The sequence below is a fragment of the Eulemur rufifrons genome, chromosome 16 (assembly GCF_041146395.1).
Source record: "Eulemur rufifrons isolate Redbay chromosome 16, OSU_ERuf_1, whole genome shotgun sequence".
Classification (NCBI taxonomy): domain Eukaryota; kingdom Metazoa; phylum Chordata; class Mammalia; order Primates; family Lemuridae; genus Eulemur; species Eulemur rufifrons.
The window spans coordinates 89,153,903-89,177,416 of NC_090998.1; the positions used below are offsets into that span (position 1 = coordinate 89,153,903).

General features: G+C 40.8%; 1 protein-coding gene across 3 annotated transcripts in view; it reads left to right on the forward strand.

Moving 5' to 3' along the window:
• TNRC6B (trinucleotide repeat containing adaptor 6B) overlaps positions 1 to 22,784 on the forward strand; it is a 239,552-nt gene extending 216,768 nt beyond the window's left edge. For 2 of the 3 annotated variants that reach the window (XM_069489869.1, XM_069489870.1), the window contains 11 exons: positions 712 to 843; positions 1,167 to 1,265; positions 1,384 to 1,573; positions 7,523 to 7,660; positions 9,829 to 10,005; positions 11,193 to 11,339; positions 11,594 to 11,689; positions 13,893 to 14,117; positions 14,547 to 14,617; positions 17,892 to 18,031; positions 19,431 to 22,784. In XM_069489869.1, the coding sequence (XP_069345970.1) occupies positions 712 to 843; positions 1,167 to 1,265; positions 1,384 to 1,573; positions 7,523 to 7,660; positions 9,829 to 10,005; positions 11,193 to 11,339; positions 11,594 to 11,689; positions 13,893 to 14,117; positions 14,547 to 14,617; positions 17,892 to 18,031; positions 19,431 to 19,818 (1,803 nt within the window). In that variant the 3' untranslated portion in view covers positions 19,819 to 22,784. Of the gene's footprint in view, positions 1 to 711; positions 844 to 1,166; positions 1,266 to 1,383; positions 1,574 to 7,522; positions 7,661 to 9,828; positions 10,006 to 11,192; positions 11,340 to 11,593; positions 11,690 to 13,892; positions 14,118 to 14,546; positions 14,618 to 17,891; positions 18,271 to 19,430 lie in introns of those variants that run through there. The other variant, XM_069489871.1, reaches the window with a different exon arrangement.
• Positions 22,785 to 23,514: the final 730 nt, after the last annotated feature.

Here is a 23,514-nt window from a genome sequence, read left to right on the forward strand (position 1 = left end):
CTGGGATTCAGGCCCAGGCAGTCTGCCCCGAGGACTGAACTCTCGACCAGCGTGCTGCTAAGTTCCTAAGTTCGTTCTCTGTGGCCCCAGCTCGTCCAGTGTGTTCAGTGGATGAAAGTGCAGGGAAACTCATTTCAGCTCACTTAAAACATCTTAGCAGACCAAAGATGGGAGGGAATCCTTTCTCTGTCACCAGAGCTTCCCCGCAGCCCAGCCTGGCTCACTACTGAAAACCAAGGAGGGGAGCCAGCTGGGCCAGCTGACCTTCCGGGCGCTTCCACACTGCGATTCTGGGAGTGTTTCCTATCAGAAGTCATGAGTTGACTCTCCTGTGTCTCCTATTTACAAGTTAACATATTTTTCTTATTTGTGTAGCAGAAGTGCTTTCTTGTAAACATTTATGTATTAGCTTTGTGCAATTTGGTGTATATTGTTTTATGACACGTTTCCAGTAACAATTTCTCAGTTAGGCAAAAGCCATATTGTCATCAAAAATTTTTTTTCTTAAAGATGTTTTCCTGAGTACAAAATTCATAGTTTTTATTGTAGAAAATTGGGAAGTCTAAGAAGATAATTAAAATCTCTTATAATCCCACTGCTCAGAGATAATCACTGTTAACACTTGCTTTAGACGCATCAAGATTCTTTTCATAGAAAAAAAATACTTTGATAAATCCTGAGGATTCCTTTTTTTTTTTTTCTTTTGGCTAGGTTTCTGCCTCAATGCTCAAGCAGTTTCCCAACAGTGGCCTGAGTCCAGGTCTTTTCAACGTGGGGCCCCAGTTATCGCCTCAACAAATTGCCATGCTGAGCCAGCTCCCACAGATTCCCCAGTTTCAGTTGGTAAGTGGCAGATTTTCTTCCTGTAGCTAAAAACATTTGCTTTTTTTTTCCCCTTTAGCTTTGATCTGCTTCATACATCTTTGCCACTTTTTATGTTTGGAGGGTACTAATTCACACTTTTATGCAGATTACTGAGTGTGCTTAAGGGTTGATGTATCAGCTCAACTGGATGTAAATGTAACTAATAGACAGATAACCTGTGTTACTTCCCTCATTGATACTTCTGATTCAGTGACCCATACTTCAGTGCACAGACCCCTTCGGTGCTCTCTAGAAGTCAATCTTAGGAAACTTTGGTTCCCTATTTCCTCCTTGTTTTGTAGGCATGTCAGCTTCTCTTGCAGCAGCAGCAGCAGCAGCAGCAGTTGTTACAGAACCAGAGAAAGATTTCTCAAGCCGTGCGCCAACAGCAAGAGCAGCAGGTACGTAGGATGGGAAGGGTACCTCCAGTGCTGGTAGCAAAAAGGCATCACGTGTGGTCTTTTCCTAGGAAGTTGGGGATGTTGGCTTCTCATTTGTCTGTCTTCTCCTGTCCTCCAGCTGGCTCGAATGGTGAGTGCACTCCAGCAGCAGCAGCAGCAGCAGCAGCAGCAGAGGCAGCCCAGCATGAAGCATTCGCCATCTCATCCTGTCGGGCCCAAGCCGCATCTGGACAACATGGTACCCAACGCGCTGAATGTGGGGCTCCCAGACCTTCAAACCAAAGGGCCAATACCTGGATATGGTTCTGGTAAGTTGTTAGTGATAAACACTACCTTATAAAAAAAATCTGCCTATCTAAGCCTTTACTAGGGGTTGAACCTTTATTACCTTCTGTTTTTACAACAACCATACAATGTAGATAAATATTCTTATCCTTGATTTACAGAGGAGCTATCTGAGGCTTCTCAAGTTTCAATGGTTTTCCAAATTTCACCACACAATTACTAAATAGCATAGATAGGCCTCCAGCTTCTCTGGCTCCATAGCAGTCTTTTACTACAACATGTTTATGAACAACAAACTGCTGTCTTACCACCAGGAATTTCTAAGAGCCAGTTTAACTGTTAGTATGTGCTGTGAGTGCTACACATGGCTGAGGTTATGATCTATTAAACTATGTACTAGTTGAAATGTTTTGCTCCACTGATAAAATTGTCTTCTCTTGAAAACATGAGGAACTCAAATTATAAGGCAGATTGATAAAAATTCATCTGATATTAGTATTTCATTTGATTTAAATAGAATTAGCTTAAGTAAGATTATACCTTTGACATTCATCAAGAATTTTTTGGCAGACAAATCGTAGCTCTTTCAGAACTGAGCAACATGCTGTAAGCAGAATCCAATCAGTGAGGCAGCAGTGATTTCAAAAATAAAACTTACGAATTAAAGACACCATACACCACAGTGGTTTCATCTCAAACTAACAACATTTAGAATTTATTTTGGTAAAATATATGCTGTTCTATGCAAACTTGAAAAACTAGAGTTGGAAGACCTGAAGGCCATGCTCCTAGGTGACAAAGTGACCCCGGACAAATGGCTCTGCTATTTGTGCTTTAACCCCATGATCTTCCTACTGGGGTGCCCATGTGTGGGGTGAGCAAAGACTTCAGGCATCCTTGATCCTGGATAATTTAAGGGAATTAGTTTCCAGATCCTTAATTTCCACCAACTGTTCTCTTTCTTAAAAATGATCTAGTTGAGAACTGTCTTAAATTCAAAATAACCTTTCTTCCACTTGACATGAATGAAGGGCAGACCCTCTGCCCATCCCACATCTTCCTACTGTGTGTTCCGCTGGGCTACAGAATGCCAGGGTACCAAGCACGAGGGAGCCTCCCTTGATGGCTAACGAAGGTGTTCTGACTGCGGGGTTTCCAGGCTTCACCTCTTTAATCACATTTGCTGTTGAGGATGAAGCTTGATGGAAGATACTGGGTATTTTGGTATGTGTTGGGTTGTTCTGAATGTAGACACTGCGTGATAATAAAGCAGAGCAACTTTCCTCTTCGTGCCCTTTTGTCAAAGAGTGCATAGTTCTGGAGGTACATTCCAGTCAGTGCAAAGGAAAGAGAGCAACTGAAAGCCACAAGCAGCCTTTTCACATGTTTAAGTGCACGTAGTTCTTTTCAGCTCTGCTCTGTGCTCATCCCTAGGGCATGTCATTAGGTGGAAAGAAAACCACCTTCCAGCAGCTTGAGCAGGATAGGTTAGTGACACAGATTCTGTTAAATACACATTTTCAGGATGCATCAGGTAAAGCCCATGGGAAAATGTTCACATCATTTCCTTTAGGCTGACTTAGTATTAAAAACCTAAAATCATACGATGTATTCATTTTAGTGACAGTTCTTATGACATCTTTAGTATTTTCTGCCTCCTAATTTAGTGAAATTATATTTTGGCTATGAATCTGTTAGTTTTTAGCAACATATACTTTTCTCATTTATTAAATACACAGAAAATTTTTATCATGATGTCTTACTAGATTAATAGTGTTATTTGTGATTATTTTGCTTATTTCCTACTTGTTTCTAATGGCTGAAGGATCAGAGCACAGTATACACTTACATACACATTCACTGAAGAAATTTCATGTTTTTTACCTACGAAACTCCTGTTTCATAGGTAACTTATAAATTTAGCCATGCATTATATTATTTCAAAATAAGTAAGGAGAAAGAACATCAACTTATTAACTTGTTTTTACATTTGATATCTTATTAAAGAAGAGATAAATTAATTTCATTAGGTCTTTATCATTTTAATTGTGACCTGTTTATAATTTGCTTTATGAGATGCATTTTGTCATTTATTTTGCAGTTGTAATTTTCCTTAATTTATATTATCACATTTATTTGAATTGAAAAATGCATTTTGGGACTAAAAGCGAGTTTGATTTGGCTGCCTGTTTTGAATAAACTAAATCTATAAGATTTTGCTAAAAATACATTTAAAGTATATAGAGAGGTTAAAATTACTTTCTAAAAAAATTAAATGTCAAAATGTAATAATATTTCAATTTTCCTAATGTTGAATATATCAAACTAAAAAAGATACCTCTAGGTAAAAGAAGAACAGGAATATTTAAAAGTTTCTTAATATGTTTTGATACAGCTTCCTTTGTTATATTTTCTCAAAATTAAAAAGTAGAATGACTAATGACGACTGAACTTATTCTTACTGATTCTTTTGTGAAATAGATGGTTTCTAATTCTTTGCTTTTAGCAAAACTGAAAATATACCTAATTGTCAGGATAATGACCTATCTCAAAATTATGTTTTAGTATCTGTGTTACTGGGCTGGGGAGGGATATACTTAAAAAGAAATTCAGAGAATTAAGTGATGTTATAACAAAACCCCTTCTATTCCCATCTGCTTATTTATATGAGTAAGATGTCTTAGTGCTTTATGTCTACAAAAATTTTAAAAATACTAGAGTGAACTCTGTCTCGTTCTAGTAGTGAGTCATAGTTATCTATGTATGGATAGCTGAACTAACTGAGAAACAAAGTCACTCATTATTAGAAAGTGCATGCCAATCAGCTTTTACTTTTTATGTTTAAAATGTATCAAAATTTATAATATTTACAAATTTTATTTTCACTGTGGTACACAGTGAATATTGGAGATTATAAAAGTGACAGAAGAGCAATTTGTATCTCTATTGGGATTATGATTGTGTCAATATCAAGTATGCGTGTAGATGTGGATTAGAACAGTTGTGTTCTAATTATGACTGGTGTGTTTTTTATAATTTATTTTTTGTTATGAAAGCAGTAAACCTTTTTTAATCTACAGCAAAAGGAGTAGCAGAATATAGAGAACTATAGACAAGGGAGTGAAGACATCAATTTAAGGACAAGTTAATTCGAGAGGGTTTCCTCAAGGATGTAAGAGCAGCCACATGGTAGTGATGGATAGACAGTACACTGGGGTGTGTGGAGGCAGGAGAAGGTAATTCTGGCAAGGGCAGATAAGGTGGTAGGCAAAGAGTTGTATTTGTAAGAAGATAAGACAAGTGAAAGGGCTGTCCTGGTGAAATGAGTCCCAGGGAGGCAAAGGGCATGTCTTATCTCTACTTGTACCTCAACTCCTAAGACAGCCTGGCACAAGTTAGGCTGTCCATAAATATTCATTGAGCCAGACTTAATGGCTTGTCTGATTTGAGTTAAAGTTTTGTGTTTGTAAGCTGGAAATTACAGGGAAGCCACTTGGTGGACTGAGGAAATTTGGTTTTGATGTAGTGGCAAGTCCAGTAAAGTAAGTACTTTCCTGGGATTAGAACTGTGACCGTTCATAAATAGCCCAGAGGTCACTAGTGAAGCACTGGTCTGCTCTTTGTTGATGTAGGTGCTGGAGCACAGTGCTTCAGAATTCCTTCCCTCAAGATTCATCAAGCACATTCCATGTCCCGGCATCATGCCGGTTACTATGTGACATCATAGAAAATTATGTGCATATTGCACTGATTTTTCTTTTCATAGTTTTGGATTTGTAGATATAACCTTTCAAGGCAATTTCATCTCCTATTTTCCCTCTGCCACCCTTCAGTTTTTTTTTTCCTTACCAACCTTCTGCTGTAGTTATGGTGCTGCCATATTGTGGTGGCACTTGGTCGCCAAGTTTCTAGTGGGAAGGATGCTCACTTTATCTAAGGTTCTGATGGAGCTGCTCGAATCCTTCCCTATTCTAAGATTTATACCTCCTAATTTTCTACATTGCATGTGTCACCAAAAAACCTCTAAGCCACTGAAATTATATAACTTTAATTCACTATGAGTTTTACAAAAGTTTTAGAGTAACTTCAAATAAAATTAATGTTTAAGGAATGATTCCTTCTTACTAACCCTTGCATTCTTTTTAGTCTTTGCCAGAATCCTAGGTTATTTTCAAAAACTCTTTCTTGGTTATTGGAACTCAGCTTTCAGATGGCCTGGAATTCGCACCTTGGCCTGGTTTTCTCTCTCAGAGGCAGAAGTATAATTTGCCCAAAGATCAACCTGCTTAGGCCATTAAGGTTTATGTCACAGAAAACCTTTGTTCCTTGCAACCTCCCTGCCTGCCCTCCAATCTCATTTCATTTCTGCTACATAGGAAGAAAGAAAAAAATGCCTTGAATCCTTCTTTTTTTTAAAAAATATAATAATTTGTAATTTGAGGTATTTTCGTCTCCTTCCAAGGATTTCTGCTCCACACCCTCCCCCTCCAAGCAATCATTTTGATTATTAAGTTTAGTTTCAAACAGTGTGAAAGAACACTTCTGTATATAAATAGTAACATTTTAAACATAGATCAAGAAGGTATCAGATTTTAACTTGATTTGCTACATGTTTATAAAACTACCCTAGACAAGTAGGGTAAGCATAGGGGAAGAAAAACATGACCTGGGCTTTCCGTGGGATTTGGATAAATGGAACTTAAGGACCAACAAGGGTCCAACAGATGGCAGGGGAGCAAAATGGACTGGTGTGGAGTCTGGCCTGGCCAGAGTTGCGCATCTCCTTGTGTAGGAGGAGGTTGGCTTTCGGCTCCTACAGGCCACCTTCACTTTGATGTGGGAGGAACCTTGCTCATCTCTTGCACTTGGGCCACTGCTCTCCACTTACTATGGCTCATTCTCATTTTTCTGTGGTTATTGTTTTTCACTTCCCCTGTTTCATTTTGTTTGTTTTAGTCCTTTATTTTAGTTTTTTGAGAGTCAGTTTAAAGAAGTGTTGTATACATTCTGACCCACATGGGTGGTGGACGTCGTGAGACTCCATCACCAGCCCTCTCCCCTGTGGCTTCCAGCTCTCCAGCCCTGTGCAATGGGAAAACCTTACCCACCAAGACTCCTGCTGACAGCCTGAACCCTGAGGCTTACCTGGGGGCCTATGGCAAAGTGAACTCATAACTTCCCACTAACTGTCTACTCAAGCTTTGGGGTCTTCCTTGTTTCATGAAGACTGTTTCCAAATGGTCTCTCAGATTCTACCGTGACTTTCATCGACCCCATTATCACACTGCTGGTTCTCTTTTTAAAATTCATACCTGGTTCTCTCTCTCTCACTTGCTGAAAAATTTCTTTGTCTCCTGTCTTAGAGAAAAAAAGGTCCCAACCAACTCCTTGCCCTTTTATATAAAGACCCTACACAGCATGACTTTTCAGTTTCCCCCATCCCCTGCCACTCTTCATCTCATAGTTAGCTAGACATCGGCAATCACGTTGAACTTCTCACCTTTCCCCAAACATGCTTGACTGTCATGAATGAGAGCTTTGTACTTGGTTTCCTTGACTTACCCAAATACCTACCCTAGGCCCTAGATCACATGTCCCTTCTGCAAAGCCCGTCCTCCCCCAGATACCCTTATCACATCCCTGTCGCTGCTGTTGTACCGTATTGGTTGGATGTGTAGGCTTCTTCATGTCAGTTGGAGAATGGCTGGCCCCAAAGGAAAAAGGGGACGTGTGCGTGCACTGAGATGGTGGCCATATGCATCTCTGCACCTTAACAAAGAGTCATTACTTTTTTAGCAAGCAAGAGCAAAGATCAGATTTTTTAATCAAAATATCTGTTTCTGAGTGGAGAAACTTTGTGAATTGGCCATTCAATGACAAGTGAAGACATTCATGGGTTCTGCATCAGAACTCTTGGTTGCTGATGCTAGAAATTTACGGAAAGACATAAAATGTGGTATTCTCCATTTTAGGCTTCAGCTCTGGCGGCATGGACTATAGCATGGTTGGTGGGAAGGAGGCTGGAACCGAGTCTCGCTTTAAACAGTGGACCTCCATGATGGAGGGACTGCCCTCCGTAGCCACACAGGAAGCCAATATGCACAAAAACGGTAAGAGCAAGCTATTCCGACCCTCCACAGGTCTTGAGGAAGCATCCTGTAAGATGATTTTGAAGCATAGATCTTTCCCTTTTTCTTAATGAGTCTTTTGATCTTTTTTCCCTCCAAATCTTATGATCGATCACCTGTGAGAGGAGGGTTGGAGTTACATGTATTTAAAATTACAAGAAATTTAAAGAGCTAATTCTACTTAAGGGGAGCAAATTTCCCAGCTGCCATGGGATTGAAGGTAGTGAACCTGGGCACCTGTGAAGGTAAAACCCTTAAAAATTGGCTGACCAAACAGAATCAGCTTGTTGAGTTGGGATTTTTTTATTTTGTTTTGGTTTTTTTTGAGGGGCAAGGGATCACAACAGATATACATCTTGTTCATTATTTGAACCACATATTCACCAGCTTTTTCAAAAATTCCTGCTTTTAATCTCCAAAAGATGACTGATACATGAGATTTGAACTTTTCACAAAGCTTTCTTGTTCTTCGTGAATTATAGTGTCTGCAAGACACCATTTGAGGGCATTGCAGGCTTTGGTTGTGAATGTAGGTCAGCCCTTCCTCTCCATAATTCTCTGTAAGGGCTTCTCCATTTCCCTGTAAAACAGATAAAAGGTCTCAGAACCTTCCTTCAGCCTTTGTTTCAATGTTTGTTTCATTTGACGGTAATTCACTTGGACTCAGCTGTATCCATGAGAACCAAGTATAAATAGGTATCTGTCTGTTCTGCTGCAGCTGCCTGGCAGGCCTCAGCTGCGTCATTCGGTCCGAAGCCTTTCAGGTTTCCTTTCTGAAGCGCTCTTGAATAGCCCGTCCAGGAGGCTGGTGAGGTAGCCACACGAGGCTCCCTGCCTGATATCTCTAAGCACTATCATTTGACTTCATGGCACAAAGTCAAGAATGATTTATTGAAATTATAAAATCTGTTTATAGACTGAATAATCCTAGCCCAGTATCATCTATAGCTTTGGGCACTTTCACAGCTTCCTTAGGCTGATGTTTCGTGTTCCCAAAGACAATGATAGGTACATGATAATAAATACAAAATGGCACATGAGAGGATATCTTGAAGGTAAAATATCCACTTGCCTTTTAGAGTTTATAGATCATGTTTTCCTCATTTCCTTAGCAATCCCCAAGATAATCGAGCTTTTCATTTTCCACTACTTCACTGTAATGTGCCCCTGAGCCAACTTTCTGTCAGTGGCTCCAGAAAAGCAAATGTTCCCTTAGCTGAGCATGGAGATAGTTTTGATAATACTCCTGTTAGGCTGCATCACCCTGGAAATAATTTTATCTGTTCACAAGCGTCATCCTAAGAATAGATCGAGTGACACAATACAGCATGTAAAATTCATTTGAAAAAAATAAGTATAATGGCACTTCACAGACATCTAAAATTTTATTTAAAGCACCTTTTTTGTTAATTTAAGGGAATTCTAAGCTTTTAGTTTTTTTCCTGCCCCATAGCATATAAAAATGCACAAAGGGGGCACCAGCAAAACCACTGAAATGCTCTCGGGAAAGCGGTTACAAAGGATTTGCTGTTCTCCGTGTGTGAGGCCGTGGATCTCAGAGCAGCAGAGTTCACTGCTGGTCTTGTGCTGGCAGAGACCCTAGGCGGGAATTCCATCTCATTGCCTTGGAATTTAAAGCAATTGCAGATGCTTTTCTCGCCAGTGGACTCACTGTGTTTACACTGCTGCTTCTAGCTAATCTAAGCCTGATCAGCCCTTAAGAACTTGGGTGGGTAGCATCCGTAGAAATTTAGTTAAAACCTTCATTTGTGCTGCAGATTGTTTAGTGATTTTCCCATTTCTCATTCTTAAGTCATTAGCATAGAAACAATGGGGATGATGGTAGGATTCATAGTTTGTGAACATTTCATTAATTTCATAAGACTGTGGAATTTTACAACTGGAAGGAATATTTAAGAACGAGAGCAGTCCTGTGTGCCTAAGTGAGACACTGAGAGGTGAAATGAATTGTTTGTGGTCACATTGCTTATTAATTATATTCTAAGTCCCAAGTGCAGCCTCATTCCAGTACTCTTTTTACTCCATAAGCTTCAGAATACTGTATTTGTTTGATTTCTTCTGAATAAAAAAGATAAATTCTGTTCATAGGAGTTACTCTGGATGAATTAATTTCCTGTCTCTCTTCTCAGGCGCTATAGTGGCCCCTGGTAAGACCCGGGGAGGGTCACCATACAACCAGTTTGATATCATCCCGGGGGACACACTGGGTGGCCATACAGGTCCTGCTGGTGATAGCTGGTTACCTGCCAAATCTCCACCAACAAATAAAATCGGAAGTAAATCCAGCAATGCCAGTTGGCCTCCAGGTATTGTCCGGGAAATTCTTTTTCTATGATAGCGTTTGTTTTTTAATCGTTGATTTCAGGTTCTGAACATACTGCTTTTGTGACTTACTTCACTAAGGCACCTGTTTTCATTTTTCATTCAGTAATTATTGTCTGATGAAAGCAAGACATGTGCTGTGGGAAAGATAGAAAATTTGCATTAGATGGAGAATCCAGGGATAAAGGAAAGTGACGTTATGGCTGGGACTTGGCTCTCATCCCATACGTAGAATTCCTCGTGACATAGGTGCTGTTGAAGTGTCTTTTGAATAGGTTTATTATTAATCTTAGGCAAGTATTTATTATCAGTTCTGTTCCAGGTATGCAGTAGTGAGTGCAAGGAGATTATTTGTTAATTTTTTTCTTTCTCTCTCTCTTTTAGACATAATAATCTGTTTCATTATGGAAAAATTAGAAAATTTAGTAAAGCAAAAATATAAGTCAGTAACTCCATAAAGATATGTCTTTCTAGACCTCTTTCTGTACATGTATATTTGTGACATCAATATATATAATTTCATTTTATTAAAGTAGGATCATGTAATGCATATTGTTCCTATATAATACATGTTACTCTTTCTCATGATTAGGAAAATAAAAGTTTATTTCTATCTCATAGCTTTAAAAATGACTTAAATTGACAAGTAAAAAAATTATAAGCTCTCATGTACATTCTAGGGTTTCTGATGCTACGCTAAATTATTCCTGCTGGTTTTCCCTGGATGTTCCATGTAGCAGTGGTCATTTATATTACGTTCTACGTGTTTGGGCCAATATCCAGTGAGGAAAACGGGAGAAGTCACTGACCTCCAGCCTAGATTTCCTCCCAGTTCTTGGCCTAGATACCTGGACAGTTTTGTGAGCACCAGAGTCCTCACTCCTGCTTTCTCTGCCTTCAGGCTAAATTCCTGGTGTGCAGGTAGGGGCCAGGCCTTGATGAGCTGTGGCATCAAGTTCACTTCCTCAGATCGGCACGCGTGATAACACAGAGGTGCTATTGGCAAGAATATATGTTCAGGCTGATTTTTTTCTTTAATTTCATGATGAAAATCTAAGAGACAATAGATTCAGTATTTAGACTTTTCACAGACCCATTTCTTGTATCAAAAAATTATTTTATCATTTTTTAAACAATGTCCTACCTCCAATATTTGTTCTCCCTGTCTCAGAATTCCAACCAGGAGTGCCATGGAAAGGTATCCAAAATATTGACCCTGAATCTGACCCCTATGTCACCCCAGGAAGTGTGCTGGGGGGCACAGCCACATCTCCCATTGTCGATACTGACCACCAGCTGCTGCGGGAGAACACCACAGGTAAGCGACGACACTCCCTGTGTGTGTTCAGCGCCCAGTGTTTTCATAGTTGTCCATCTGTGGCTCCATTTGTACTTGCTGATACCTAAGAATTTAACCCCAAAATATATGAATACTGCTTTTCATGTGTTTTTTTAAGACATATATTGTTCTCCCTTCTATTGAAGTTTAAATAAAATACTCTGAAGGTTTCATTGGTTATACTGCCATTTATCTTCAGTATCTTCCTCTTGTTCTTCGTTTATCATCCCAAGGGTCTAATTCTTCCCTCAACACCTCGCTGCCTTCACCTGGTGCCTGGCCCTACAGTGCCTCTGACAACTCCTTTACCAACGTTCATAGCACTTCAGGTACGAGCGTGCCCTGTTTGTTTCCCTTAGGTTAGCGCTTTCCATCAGGTTCTCTGTTACAAAGAAAACTGGCATTTATTGCTTAAGGAGTACTTTTACAGAAGTTGAATAGCACGGGTCAGTGTAGGTAGAAGCACATCTTTTGTATTTGCCACGTCTTCAAGGAGCTTCTAGTCTCACAGGGAGGATGAAGCAGTACAGCTTTGGGATAAGGCTCATGAGTGACATAATCGCTGGGAGCTGGGGGTGTTCAGAGGGCCGAGGTCATATCCCGATGACACAAATCCTGCTCTTTTAACCATCCTAGGAAGAAATCAAAGGCCTTGGGAAGAACCACTGTAAGTCCAGGTTACTATTCCTAAGGCTGCCAGTTACAGCTTGCTTTTCTCTAAAAATCCTTGCACACAGGCAAAGACTAAGGGCAGATGGCCATAGGAAAAAAGAAGACCTCAGTTAATTTTCCCAACATTTGTTGAGTTCCTCGTGTTTTTTTGAAAGATGGTAGGCAGTGGAAAAGTTAATGGGTATAATAAAGGCTTTGAAGTCACTCACTTAGCACAGTGCTTTATAGATTGGTAGATAAATCATTAGTAATTGGCACCTTGGTTTTACAAAAGTTGGACCTTAAGCCATTAAAGTCATTAAGACTTCTGTGCTTTGTCCAGGCAAGAGCAGATAAAGCTAAGATGCTGCAGGCTAATGGTCTACAAATAGTCGTCTTTTTCTTGCCACCTCTGTGTCCAGGCATCATGCTAAACCTTTAGCATGAATTTTACTTTACCTTCACCAAAGGCTATGAGTCCGCCCTCTGTCATCCTCATTTTTTAGATAAAGAAACCGAGACATAGAGCTGATAGGCTTTGCCTCAGGTCTGAGCAGCTGCATAAAGGAGGCATCTCGCCATTCCATGTTTCTAACCACCACCCTGCATGACACTTTTACAGGACTTTTACATGTAACAAGTTACTTTCACTCAACTTTTACTCCTGTAAATGCCCGTACCTCAGGTTGAACCATGTATCTTTTCCCTAAAATTGGATATTCACCTGAGAGATGAACCAAGAATCACCTCAGACTTGTCTAAAACTGAACCTAGACTTCCCCATCCCCCCAAATTGTCTTTCCTTCTTAACTCAGCTCTTTATTTTCTTCGTGATGCCCCAGGTATCACCCAGTCACAGATTCCCGGTATTTTCTCCCCTTTTCCTCTCCCCCTCCCTGGATCCAGACAGTGATGCTGTCTCCCGAGTGGTTTATTCTGCGGTCCTGTTGCTCAGATCCACTCCTTCTGTTCCATTCCATTTGCTGTCACACTGATTTAAACACTCCATGCTGATTCTACTGCAGAGACTCCCGCTAGCATCTTATTCGGCCCCCAGCCTCCCTTTGTGGCGTCCGTCACCTCTCTGCTCCTATGAAATGTTCAACCAAAATTAAAGGACATACTTGGTACAGGGGGAGTTTGTGTTGAACCTTGGTTTACATTTTCCTGTTTGTGTGAGCCCATCCAGTTGTGTAAATCCTTCAAAGCCTTTGCTGACAGCTCAGCATTCTTTTTCTCCCTTGTATACTGAACATATATGATGTTGCCGTGGTTACCAGTTCTGTTGTTCATCTGTTCTGTCTTCCCATCTGAACTAGAGGTTCTTGGGGAATAACTGTTTCTATATCCCACAGCACTGATTCAGTGCCTTATACATAATAAGCCCTTAGTGGATATTTGTTGATTGTTTTGTAAAAATCTGTTTGAATGTTGTTATCTGATATGCTGAATCCAGGCAGAAGAAAAGTATAATTTTCTAATGTACTTTTCATTGAGTCAATGAATATTTATAGAATACTTTAGTTCTGCTAGGCTTCACATTCTAACGATGTATATAAGCCCGATGTCTTTAAGAGTACTTGCTCCTTAAATTTGTATTCCCTTTCAAGTTGTTTTTAGCTGAGAAAGAGTAGAGAATTAGTTATCTTATTAAAGATTTAGTTCATGTAATGTTGTCATTTCAGAGCAATAGTCACTTAAAATTTTATATTCAATAAGGTCAAAGAACAATGCTATTTATATATTGCTGTTTTTAAAATGTGTACTTTTTAGAATATAAGTATGTATGTATTTATCTGTGTGTAGACAAAATTCTTGTGTATTCGTCAATAAAAGTGACCCATCTAACCTTATTCCTTCCTTAATTTTCTCTTCTTACAGCAAAGTTCCCTGATTACAAATCAACATGGTCCCCAGATCCCATAGGACACAACCCCACTCATCTCTCCAACAAGATGTGGAAAAACCATATTTCCTCCAGGAACACTACACCGCTGCCCCGCCCACCTCCTGGTCTGACCAACCCCAAACCGTCATCTCCCTGGAGCAGCACAGCACCCCGATCAGTCAGGGGGTGGGGGACGCAGGACTCACGGCTTGCCTCAGGTGAGAAGGATCTGCCTGAGGAGCGTCGTCGTTCATCCATTATGTTAACACAAATGGTAAAGACCGGAAGAGATCTTTACAGAAGAGGAAAAGCATGGGTGTCTGGTAGAGGAAAAAGGATCTCGTGAGTGAAAGTTGTAGCCAGTGTAAGATGGAGGGACCCAAGAACTCCCCAGGGACAGATGGAGTAAAAATGACAAATAACAGAGTGAGACACTGGGAGGAAAATACTTTCTTGCAAATAAGGCAGAAGAGTACACAGGAGTCGAGGACCAGTAGACAAGAAAAAGATGGTCAGAGACTGGTAAAAAAGAGAGACTATTTGTAAAAGGGGAGTAGAAACATGTGGGCTACAGGAAAATGTTTCTCCCTCATGGCTTTCTTGAATTTTTTGTTCATCTTCCTGATCCTCTTTCTGGTTGCTTTCAGCCTCTACCTGGAGTGATGGTGGTTCGGTTCGTCCTAGTTACTGGCTAGTTCTTCACAATCTCACTCCGCAGGTAATCATGCTTTCTTGTGGTCTTCCAGATAGGACTCCATCGTATTAAGAGAGGGAGAAACTCAAGCGATGCGGGAGATTGGCAGATACGAAAGTTTATTCATTTCTCTGTCTCTGCAAAGAGAGTCTCCTCTCCCCACCCAAGGTTCATAGCCCACTTCTGAAAGGGGGCGGTGCTGACCACTCAGCTTCACGCCTGCCATCAGGGTGACGTTAACACATGTAGTTTATAAAACTGAAAGTGGGGCAGTATTATTTGGTGATTTCTGCACAGCAGAGATAATTTTCTGTATAGGTACGCCTCTGAGAATCTGGAACATCTAGGGGGAGAGGAATGTTTTAACCACACACAAAAAAGTTACCTGTTTCTGGCCGGGCGCGGTGGCTCACGCCTGTAATCCTAGCACTCTGAGAGGCCGAGGTGGGCGGATCGTTTGAGCTCAGGAGTTCGAGACCAGTCTGAGCAAGAGCGAGACCCCATCTCTACTAAAAATAGAAAGAAATTATATGGACAGCTAAAACTATATATAGAAAAAATTAGCCGGGCATGGTGGTGCATGCCTGTAGTCCCAGCTACTCGGGAGGCTGAGACAGGAGGATCGCTTGAGCTCAGGAGTTTGAGGTTGCTGTGAGCTAGGCTGATGCCACGGCACTCACTCTAGCCTGGGCAACAGAGTGAGACTCTGTCTCAAAAAAAAAAAAAAAAAAAAAAAAAGTTACCTGTTTCTATGTTAGTTGTCCAGCAAGACCTGAGGTGCCACATTAACCATTTGAATGCATTATAAATAATTAACTGTCCATCTCTGTAGTAGAAGGAATCAGTCGGTTTCATAGCTTATAAATGCCACACGGATGCTTTTAACATTCCATCTGTTGTCCTCGTTGTATGTAGATGGTGATACTAACTTGCTCTCATCAGAACATGCCCTCTGGGTGGTTTTTCCAGTGGTGCGATTTCTTTTGCATCGAGCCACCCTCCCTTTGTCCTTGGTTGCTCGACAACTGACATATTTGCGCAGCATCATGTTGAGCACTTGACTGAGGTTAAATGAACCCATCGAAACTGAGCCCATTACTTTCATCTTGACTTAACAGTACAACCTTTACAACACCTTCTTAAAAGTAGTCAATTATGCCTCCTCCTTTTTGACACATAAGGTGCATTGTCTAACATTTAATTCATACATGGATTCATGCACACTTTATTAAGCTAACATGTTCCAGAGTATTCCCATGAGATATTACTAGGTCTCTGGCCTAATATGTTTGAAATGCATAATTGGTTAAATAAAACTAAGCAGGTTTCTTCACTATGAGACTTCTTAGACCCTTTAATATGTTAATGTATATTATGATTCTCTGTGGAGAAATACATCTTCTCCTACATTTCTTTGCCCAGGGAACCCATTTGTGAGGTGTAAATTACAGGACTCATATTTCAAGGTACATGTTGAGAAAGGCAGTTACACGAGGAAAGGTATGGGTCAGTGCCTACTCTCCATATCTAATAAACTCAGCTAAAAGTTCCAGGTTATTTATTTAGCTAACAGTTAACTGAAGCACGAAGAATCTTATATGACCATCCTCAAAACTATGCGTGCCTCGTTTTTTCTAAGAATTGCCAAACAATGTGGTTACAATGTGATTTGGGTGAGAGAGGCAGTAAGGGCTGCACTGTTTGGAGAGAAGCCTGGGCAAGCTAACCAGCTGTTCACTTGTTCTGTCTTACGAAAAATAGTAAGTATATATGTATATATATATAAAATGAATATGAGGGTCACTATGTTTGTATTAAAAAGAATTAGTTAATTTAAAAAATCAAAACTACCTAATAGCAGACTAATCTCAATCATAACTTAAAAGGTTCTAAGAGCAAATCTTGATAGAGTAGTCCTCCCCTTATCCAAGGTTTTAGTTACCCACAATCAACCACAGTCTGAAAATATTAAGATACGTTGAGAGACACCACATTCACGTAACTTTTATTGTAGTATATTGTTATAATTGCTCTATTTTGATCTCTTACTGTGCCTAATTTATAAAGTAAACTTTATCATAGGTGTGTATAGGGTTGGTACTGTCCACAGTTGCAGGCATCCACTGTGGGTCTTGGGATGTGTCCTCTGAGGATAAGAGGGACCTTTTGTACCTGGATAAGTTTATTTTTTATCAACTAAAAGTTATATAGAGGACATCTATCCTGAAAGTCTCTTGTGGCATGGTCTCTCTACTGACATAGTTATGTAGTCAGTTGTCCCTTAAAAAATAATGATAAGAGTGGTTTCTGTATTTTCTATAGCCATAATGTATCATTTTTCCATATAGCTATGGAGAAAGTGCCAGTTTTCATCCTACAGGGTTTCTACCACTGCTGTCAGTGGCACAACATTTAAGTCAGTTCCATTAGTAATGTGTTTATCTTCCAAAGAAATGAAATGTTGGATTGGGCAGCTTAAATAAGCCTATTTAAGATCTTGATGCAAAATAAATTAATCAGAGTGAATAGATTTGTTTATCCAACTCATAGGTTAGGGAAATCACTGAATATCTTAAGTGGTGAGAATCTAACCAGGGAGGTCAAGTATAGCCTTTGGGAAGCAGGTGTAAATAGTCCCACCTCGAAATGGTCAAAGCCGGTGTGAGGCAGTGTTGGGATAGGCTGTGAACTAGAGCGGCTGTCAACATCTTAAATGATCCGATGTCTAGCAGTGCTTTTCTTATTTCTATCCTTCTCTTAACCTCTTTGTGAGATTAACCTGGAGAGGTAGAAGAATAATACATTAGTAATCATGCTGAGAACTTTTCATGTTAACTTAAATTCTTACTTGGATACCATCTCATTTCTGCCTTTTTTTAAAAAGCTCTATAGATTAATACACACTCATTTACCTCTTAAAGAAAACAGACCATAAGTTGAATTACATGCTTTTGGTTCGAGCTGTATTTATGCAAACTTTTTTATTTGCAAAATGGGTACACTACATCTCGCCCAGTGCTTTGAATATCTTAAAATTTGCCTCTCCCACTGCACCTCCTCCCCCCACCCCCCCAAGACAGAGTCTTGCTCTGTTCACCCCCTGGGTTAGGGTGCAGTGGCATCATGGTAGCTCACTGCAACCTCAAACTCCTGAGCTCAAGCAATCCTCCTGCCTCAGCCAGCCTGAGCAAGAGCAAGACGCCCTCTCTACTAAAAATAGAAAAATTAGGCAGGCATTGTGGAGAGCGCCTGTAGTCCTATCTCCAATTTTTATCTCATGAATGTCGTTGCTCCTTAGATTGATGGGTCAACCTTGAGAACGATCTGCATGCAGCATGGCCCACTGCTGACATTCCATCTGAATCTAACCCAGGGCACTGCCCTGATCCGATACAGCACCAAACAGGAGGCAGCCAAGGCCCAAACTGCACTGCACATGTGAGTATTCCATCCTATACCCACTCAGACAGACATGCCTGGAGGTGAACCTGTGAGTATTCCAGCACCTGCTTAATTAAAGATGCATAAGAACATGCACAAAAATGAATGGCACCACTGCGTATGCATTTGCAAGTCTTAGGTACTGTGGTACCAAGTCTTTTCTAGCTGAGCTTAGATTCTCCTATGTATATCATAGGCCGATAATCAAAATACCAAATGTAAATAATTTGTGAAATAGTAAATTTTAAGTACTATAAAAACAAAGCCAATATTTATGAAAATGTGAAACATTATAAATGCTGTCATTTTTCATAATAAAATCTCGCTGCTTCCTGTGGCCTCTTTGTAGATGAAGATGAAATATTGTACTCTTGGTCAGTAGTAGAATCTTTGCTTGAAGTAGGCGGAACTGGATCAGACTTTAACCATCCCTCTCCCTGCCACTGTCAAACTGGTGGACAGAAAAGAGCTGGCTCCCTTTGGCTGCAGATGCGGTGACAGAAAGCGACACACATGGCAAGCACACGGTGGTGAGGCTCAGGCAGCGAGTGCCGTCCCTGAGACAGAGCAGCACTTCCAGGTGTCTGAGCCTAGTCTCCTCGATCCTCTGGGTGTGATCTTTTACCTCACATGGGAAAAGAAGATATGGCATTTTCTTTTTTTTCCTTTTCTTTTCTTTTTTTTTTTTTTTTTTTTTTAAGACTTTATTTTTAGAGCAGTTTTAGGTTCACAGCAAAATTGAGAGGAAGGTGCCTAGATTTCCTATATGCCTCCTGCCGACACACATGCATAGCCTCCCTATTATCAATGTCCTCCACCAGAGTGGTACATTTGTCACAATTACTGAACACATCATTATCACCCAAAATCTATAGTTTACATTAGAGTTCACTCTTGGTATTTTATATGCTGTGGGTTTGGACAAGTGTATAATGGCATGTGTCTACCATTATAGTATCATACAGAGTCATTTCACTGGTCTAAAATATCCTGCGTATTCCACCTATTCATCTTCCCCCCCATCTCTCTCTCTCTCTCTCTCTCTCTCTCTCTCTTTTTCTTGATGGCTGAGTTGTTTGGAATATATAAATTTCATACACCAAGGGACATTAATACATAGTATTCTCTAGTAGTCTTTGGATATCTTGAGATTCAGTGACACCTTGTTGTTTTGAATCGGTACTTCTCAGTCACCTGACGATCTGGTTGAAATACAGCCTTCCGATCCCATAGGCTTTGGGTAGGGCCGGTGACTCTGGACTGAAAAGTACCCAGGGATATGGAAGCTTCTAGTCACAGGACCACACTCTGAATGGCAAGGACTGAGAGTACTTGTTCCCTGTGTGTGCTTCAGGACTTTCCTCAGTTCCATCGTTCTTTTCACTCCTTTTTCCAGGTGTGTGTTGGGAAACACTACCATCCTGGCTGAGTTTGCCACTGATGATGAAGTTAGCCGCTTCCTGGCACAAGCTCAGCCCCCTACACCTGCAGCAACCCCGAGCGCGCCCGCTGCAGGGTGGCAATCGCTGGAGACCGGCCAGAACCAGTCAGATCCCGTCGGACCTGCTCTGAATCTTTTCGGTGGGTCCACTGGGCTCGGGCAGTGGAGCAGCAGTGCTGGTGGCAGCAGCGGGGCCGATCTTGCCGGCGCTTCATTGTGGGGGCCCCCAAACTATTCTTCTAGCTTGTGGGGAGTCCCGGCGGTGGAAGATCCCCACAGGATGGGCAGCCCTGCTCCTTTACTACCTGGTGACCTTCTGGGAGGAGGGTCGGATTCAATCTGAACTTAGAACTTTCAACTCTGACCTCGTGACCTTTTTTGGAACAGCAGCAGCACTAACTTGACCTTTTCGTTTTTTTTTTCAACTTGCAATAAATACATTTTTAAAAGGAAAAAAGAAAACGGAGAGAGAAAAAAAGGTGGGTCATTGACAGACTGTCTGAGCACATAGTTGCCTCCCTTATAACTTCAGTTTTTTCGTTTGGAATATGAATCCAAAAAGAGAACATATCACTCTTGAAATACTTGAATCATGAACGCCAACCTAGAAAGACAATGTGAAGCAAGTACACATACCATTTAAATTTAAACACAAAAAAATTAAAAAAATTAGTTTCTAGTTTTTCACTTTTTTCATGTTATATGGAAGTTGTTGCTAAGAAACATATATACTGAAAAAATAGCTTTTTAACTTTGTTTGCACTGGGTGTGTTTCCGTCCTTAGGTCTACCATGTTTGGGAGGGAGGGAAATTCAAAAGAATTGTTGGGGGAGGGGGGAGGGAAGACTTGACGGAGCCTCACTTTAAAAACAAAAACACAAAAAACCTAAAAAAAAAAAAAAAGGAAAAAATTTGTGATTGGCTGGTTGATAAATACCAGTGTGTTCTGGCACATGTAACCGCCCAGGCATGCTTGTTCTGGTGTGTGTGTGCACGTGTGTTCATGTGCATTCGTGTGCATCCTTCTCTGTCTCTGTGTGCCTGTGTCCTGCCCCTCCTCCTCCCCCACCCTGATTTCTCAGAAAGCTGCATTGCTGACAGTCCGCAGGCTGGCAGGCCGGCCATCTGCTTTTTATTTTTATTTTTTAAACTATGAGAACACACGAGCATGGAAAGCCACTGCTACTAAAGCAACTCCATTGGGCTGCATTAAGATGAACAGTGTAATTAGCTGGGCGTGGTGGCGCGCATCTGTAGTCCCAGCTACTCGGGAGGCTGAGGCAGGAGGATCACTTGAGCCCAGGAGTTTCAGGTTGCAGTGAGCTATGATGACACCACTGCACTCCAGCCCAGGTAACAGAGCAAGACCCTGTCTCAAACAAACAAAAAAACAAACAAACAAACAAAAAACCGAAAAAAGATGAACAGAGTGCTTTTTAATTATGAAAGCAGGGAGCTCCTTTCCATTAGCCTGAGTGTGAGGTTTCTCTAGCTTTTCTTTTGACCTAGCAGTAGAGTGGAGCACTGCCAAGTCCAAAAAAAAAAAAAAAAAAATAGAAGAGCAGGAGGTACCTCTTAGAGCAACTGTGTGTTTATTTCTGTTTTTTTTAAAGCGAATGGCCATGAGGCACATTTGAATATCTGTTAAGTTTCATGCAGGCCTTTTCATTAGTTTGAATGGGAACAAAAGATAGTTTTCATTATATGATGTCTCCAGAGCAGAAAAACTGTGTTCCCTCTTTCCTGTATGATCAGGTATGAGAAATTCATCAAAACATTAGTAAATGCTGAATTGAATATTTCTATTGGTTCTCTTTTTCATTCTGTGAAAACAGAAAACAAAGTTTCAGCAGCCTCCTGAAAGCACACGCAGCTACTCTCTCTGCTCCTGTCCCGCTGAGCGTTACCTGTGCCAGGCCGCAGTGTGCGACAGCACCAGGCCATCACTGACAGAAACGTTTACTTAACGAATGTTCTTAAACCAGTGTGTACTTCAAGCGTTTCCTTTTGTTTCTCTGTGTTGTGTATTTCCTGTGTATGTGGTTTTGCTTAGGCAGATATAACTTAGCAAAGACTTTTAAGTATTGCACCTTTTTTGGTTTTGACCTCTTTTTTTTTCCCCCCTTGTAATGTTGCTTTTTTATTTCGGTATTTAAAGAGTTTCTTTTTTTAAGCATCAGTGTAGTAGTACTCTGGGCCGAACAAGGGGCAACGTTTAATCCACAGTTATCACCAACATGTATGTACTTATGTTGGAATCCAAATGTATGAAACTGCTTATTGCAAAGGGAGTTACAGCAGACCTGAAGGGGGGTGCAAAGCAGATGGCGGGTGGGGGGAGGGGGATGTGTGCCGGTAACGTGCTAGCACTTGTGTGGACATCCCAGTCTGCATCACACTGTTTAACATGAAGTGCCGACATTTTGTACCAGCAAATACCTGCCCATTCCAACCCTTGGTGGGAGTAGACCTCTACTGTCCTCCATAACTTGCTGCTATTGAGGACAAGGGAGTTTTTCTTTCTTTAGCATCTTCAGTGAAGGATACAACAATGCCTAACGTGTTTGACTTTTAGCTTGTGTCTGTGTGTAGGAGGGTGGGGGGTGTGTGTAGGAAAAGGCAAAAACATGCTATTTGCATTTAAGTGGTTTTGTGAGACAAAGAATGGGAAATTCTGTAGTCCTCTTAGCTTACCCTGTTGATTTATAAACCTAGCCTCAAAAGAGATTGACAGGCATGACTCAAGTGAGCGCTCGGGCATAGAAGTCTGTGTGAGCCCTTGGCGGGTCTGTGGTCACACTTGAGTCTGCAGCGCTGGCTTGGCCCCTTGGATGCCTTGTGGAAAACTGCGCGTGCCCTCTTCCTGCTCTCCAGTTTTCATCACCACCGTGCCCCTTCCACTGCTGCCCCGTACACAGTGTCTCCTTCCAGCCCTATGACTGCTCTCTGTGTGTGGAGCAGAGCCCTGTCGTGTGTGGTGACTGCCAGGTGAAGAGCAGCTTGTGTTCAGACATCTACGGAAGGCTAAATCTTAGTGTCCCCGGGCCAGGAGCGCGTCCCAAGGCTCCTGCGAGCCAGTGGTGACTCTGTCCACTGCCTCTCTTGGCTCACTGCTGTGTCCTGCCTCACCTCCTCTCCTCCTGCCTGTTGGTTCCTTGACCTGCACTATGGGTTAGTTGAGTTCCTTACGATACTACGGTGAAAGCCGGGTGCTAGAGCCCCTCTTGTTTACAAGACATAATGAGGGATTTGAAATATGTAAAAATAAACATGAGAAGCTAAAATGTTCTTCCATCATAAGCTTAAAGGGAAAAAAACTAAAAACTTAAAAAAAAAAAGACCAAAAAGTGCGTATATATATACATATAAATATATATTTTAGATGAAGACTAACTCTGGGAGCATTTAACAGTGTTTTTTTGTTTCTGTTTTTAACATTTATTTTCCTGCTTTAAAATTTGCAAGCATTCTCAGGAATTCTAGGGTAGGAAGCCAGTTTTTTGAAGATGGTTTATTTAACCGTATCTTATCCTAGATAGACGGCTGTTTCTTTCCTGTTAATAAACTTTTACAAGTTCCTGAAACTTCAAAAAGTTTAAACAATTTTTACTTAAAAAAAATGTAAAAAGAAAAGTCTCCAAACGTTATTGTCATACTGGGGATCACACATTTTAAAACACATAGAAAGAAATATTTTTTAAAAATTATCAATTTAGCAGCAACAGGTAAATTCATTATCTTAAAAATATGGGAGAAGGATTAAGCTTTATAAGAGCTCTATCATGGATTCATTTGAAATTGTGTGTAGTTTAGTGGGAGAGTGTTTAGTGTATATAAATGGGGATGCCATCACTTTGTTCCTTTCCATTTAAGACTGAACTGAAATCTCCCCTAGTGATTTTTATTTTTTTAAAGGAACCCTTCTCCCTGTCCCCCCAACCCCAGCAACAAAAGAATGGAAGAAAGAAACAACGGCTTAAAAAAGAGTAACTCTAATCTGTAAAATAGTACGGTTGGATTGCTGAGAATCTATGTAAAG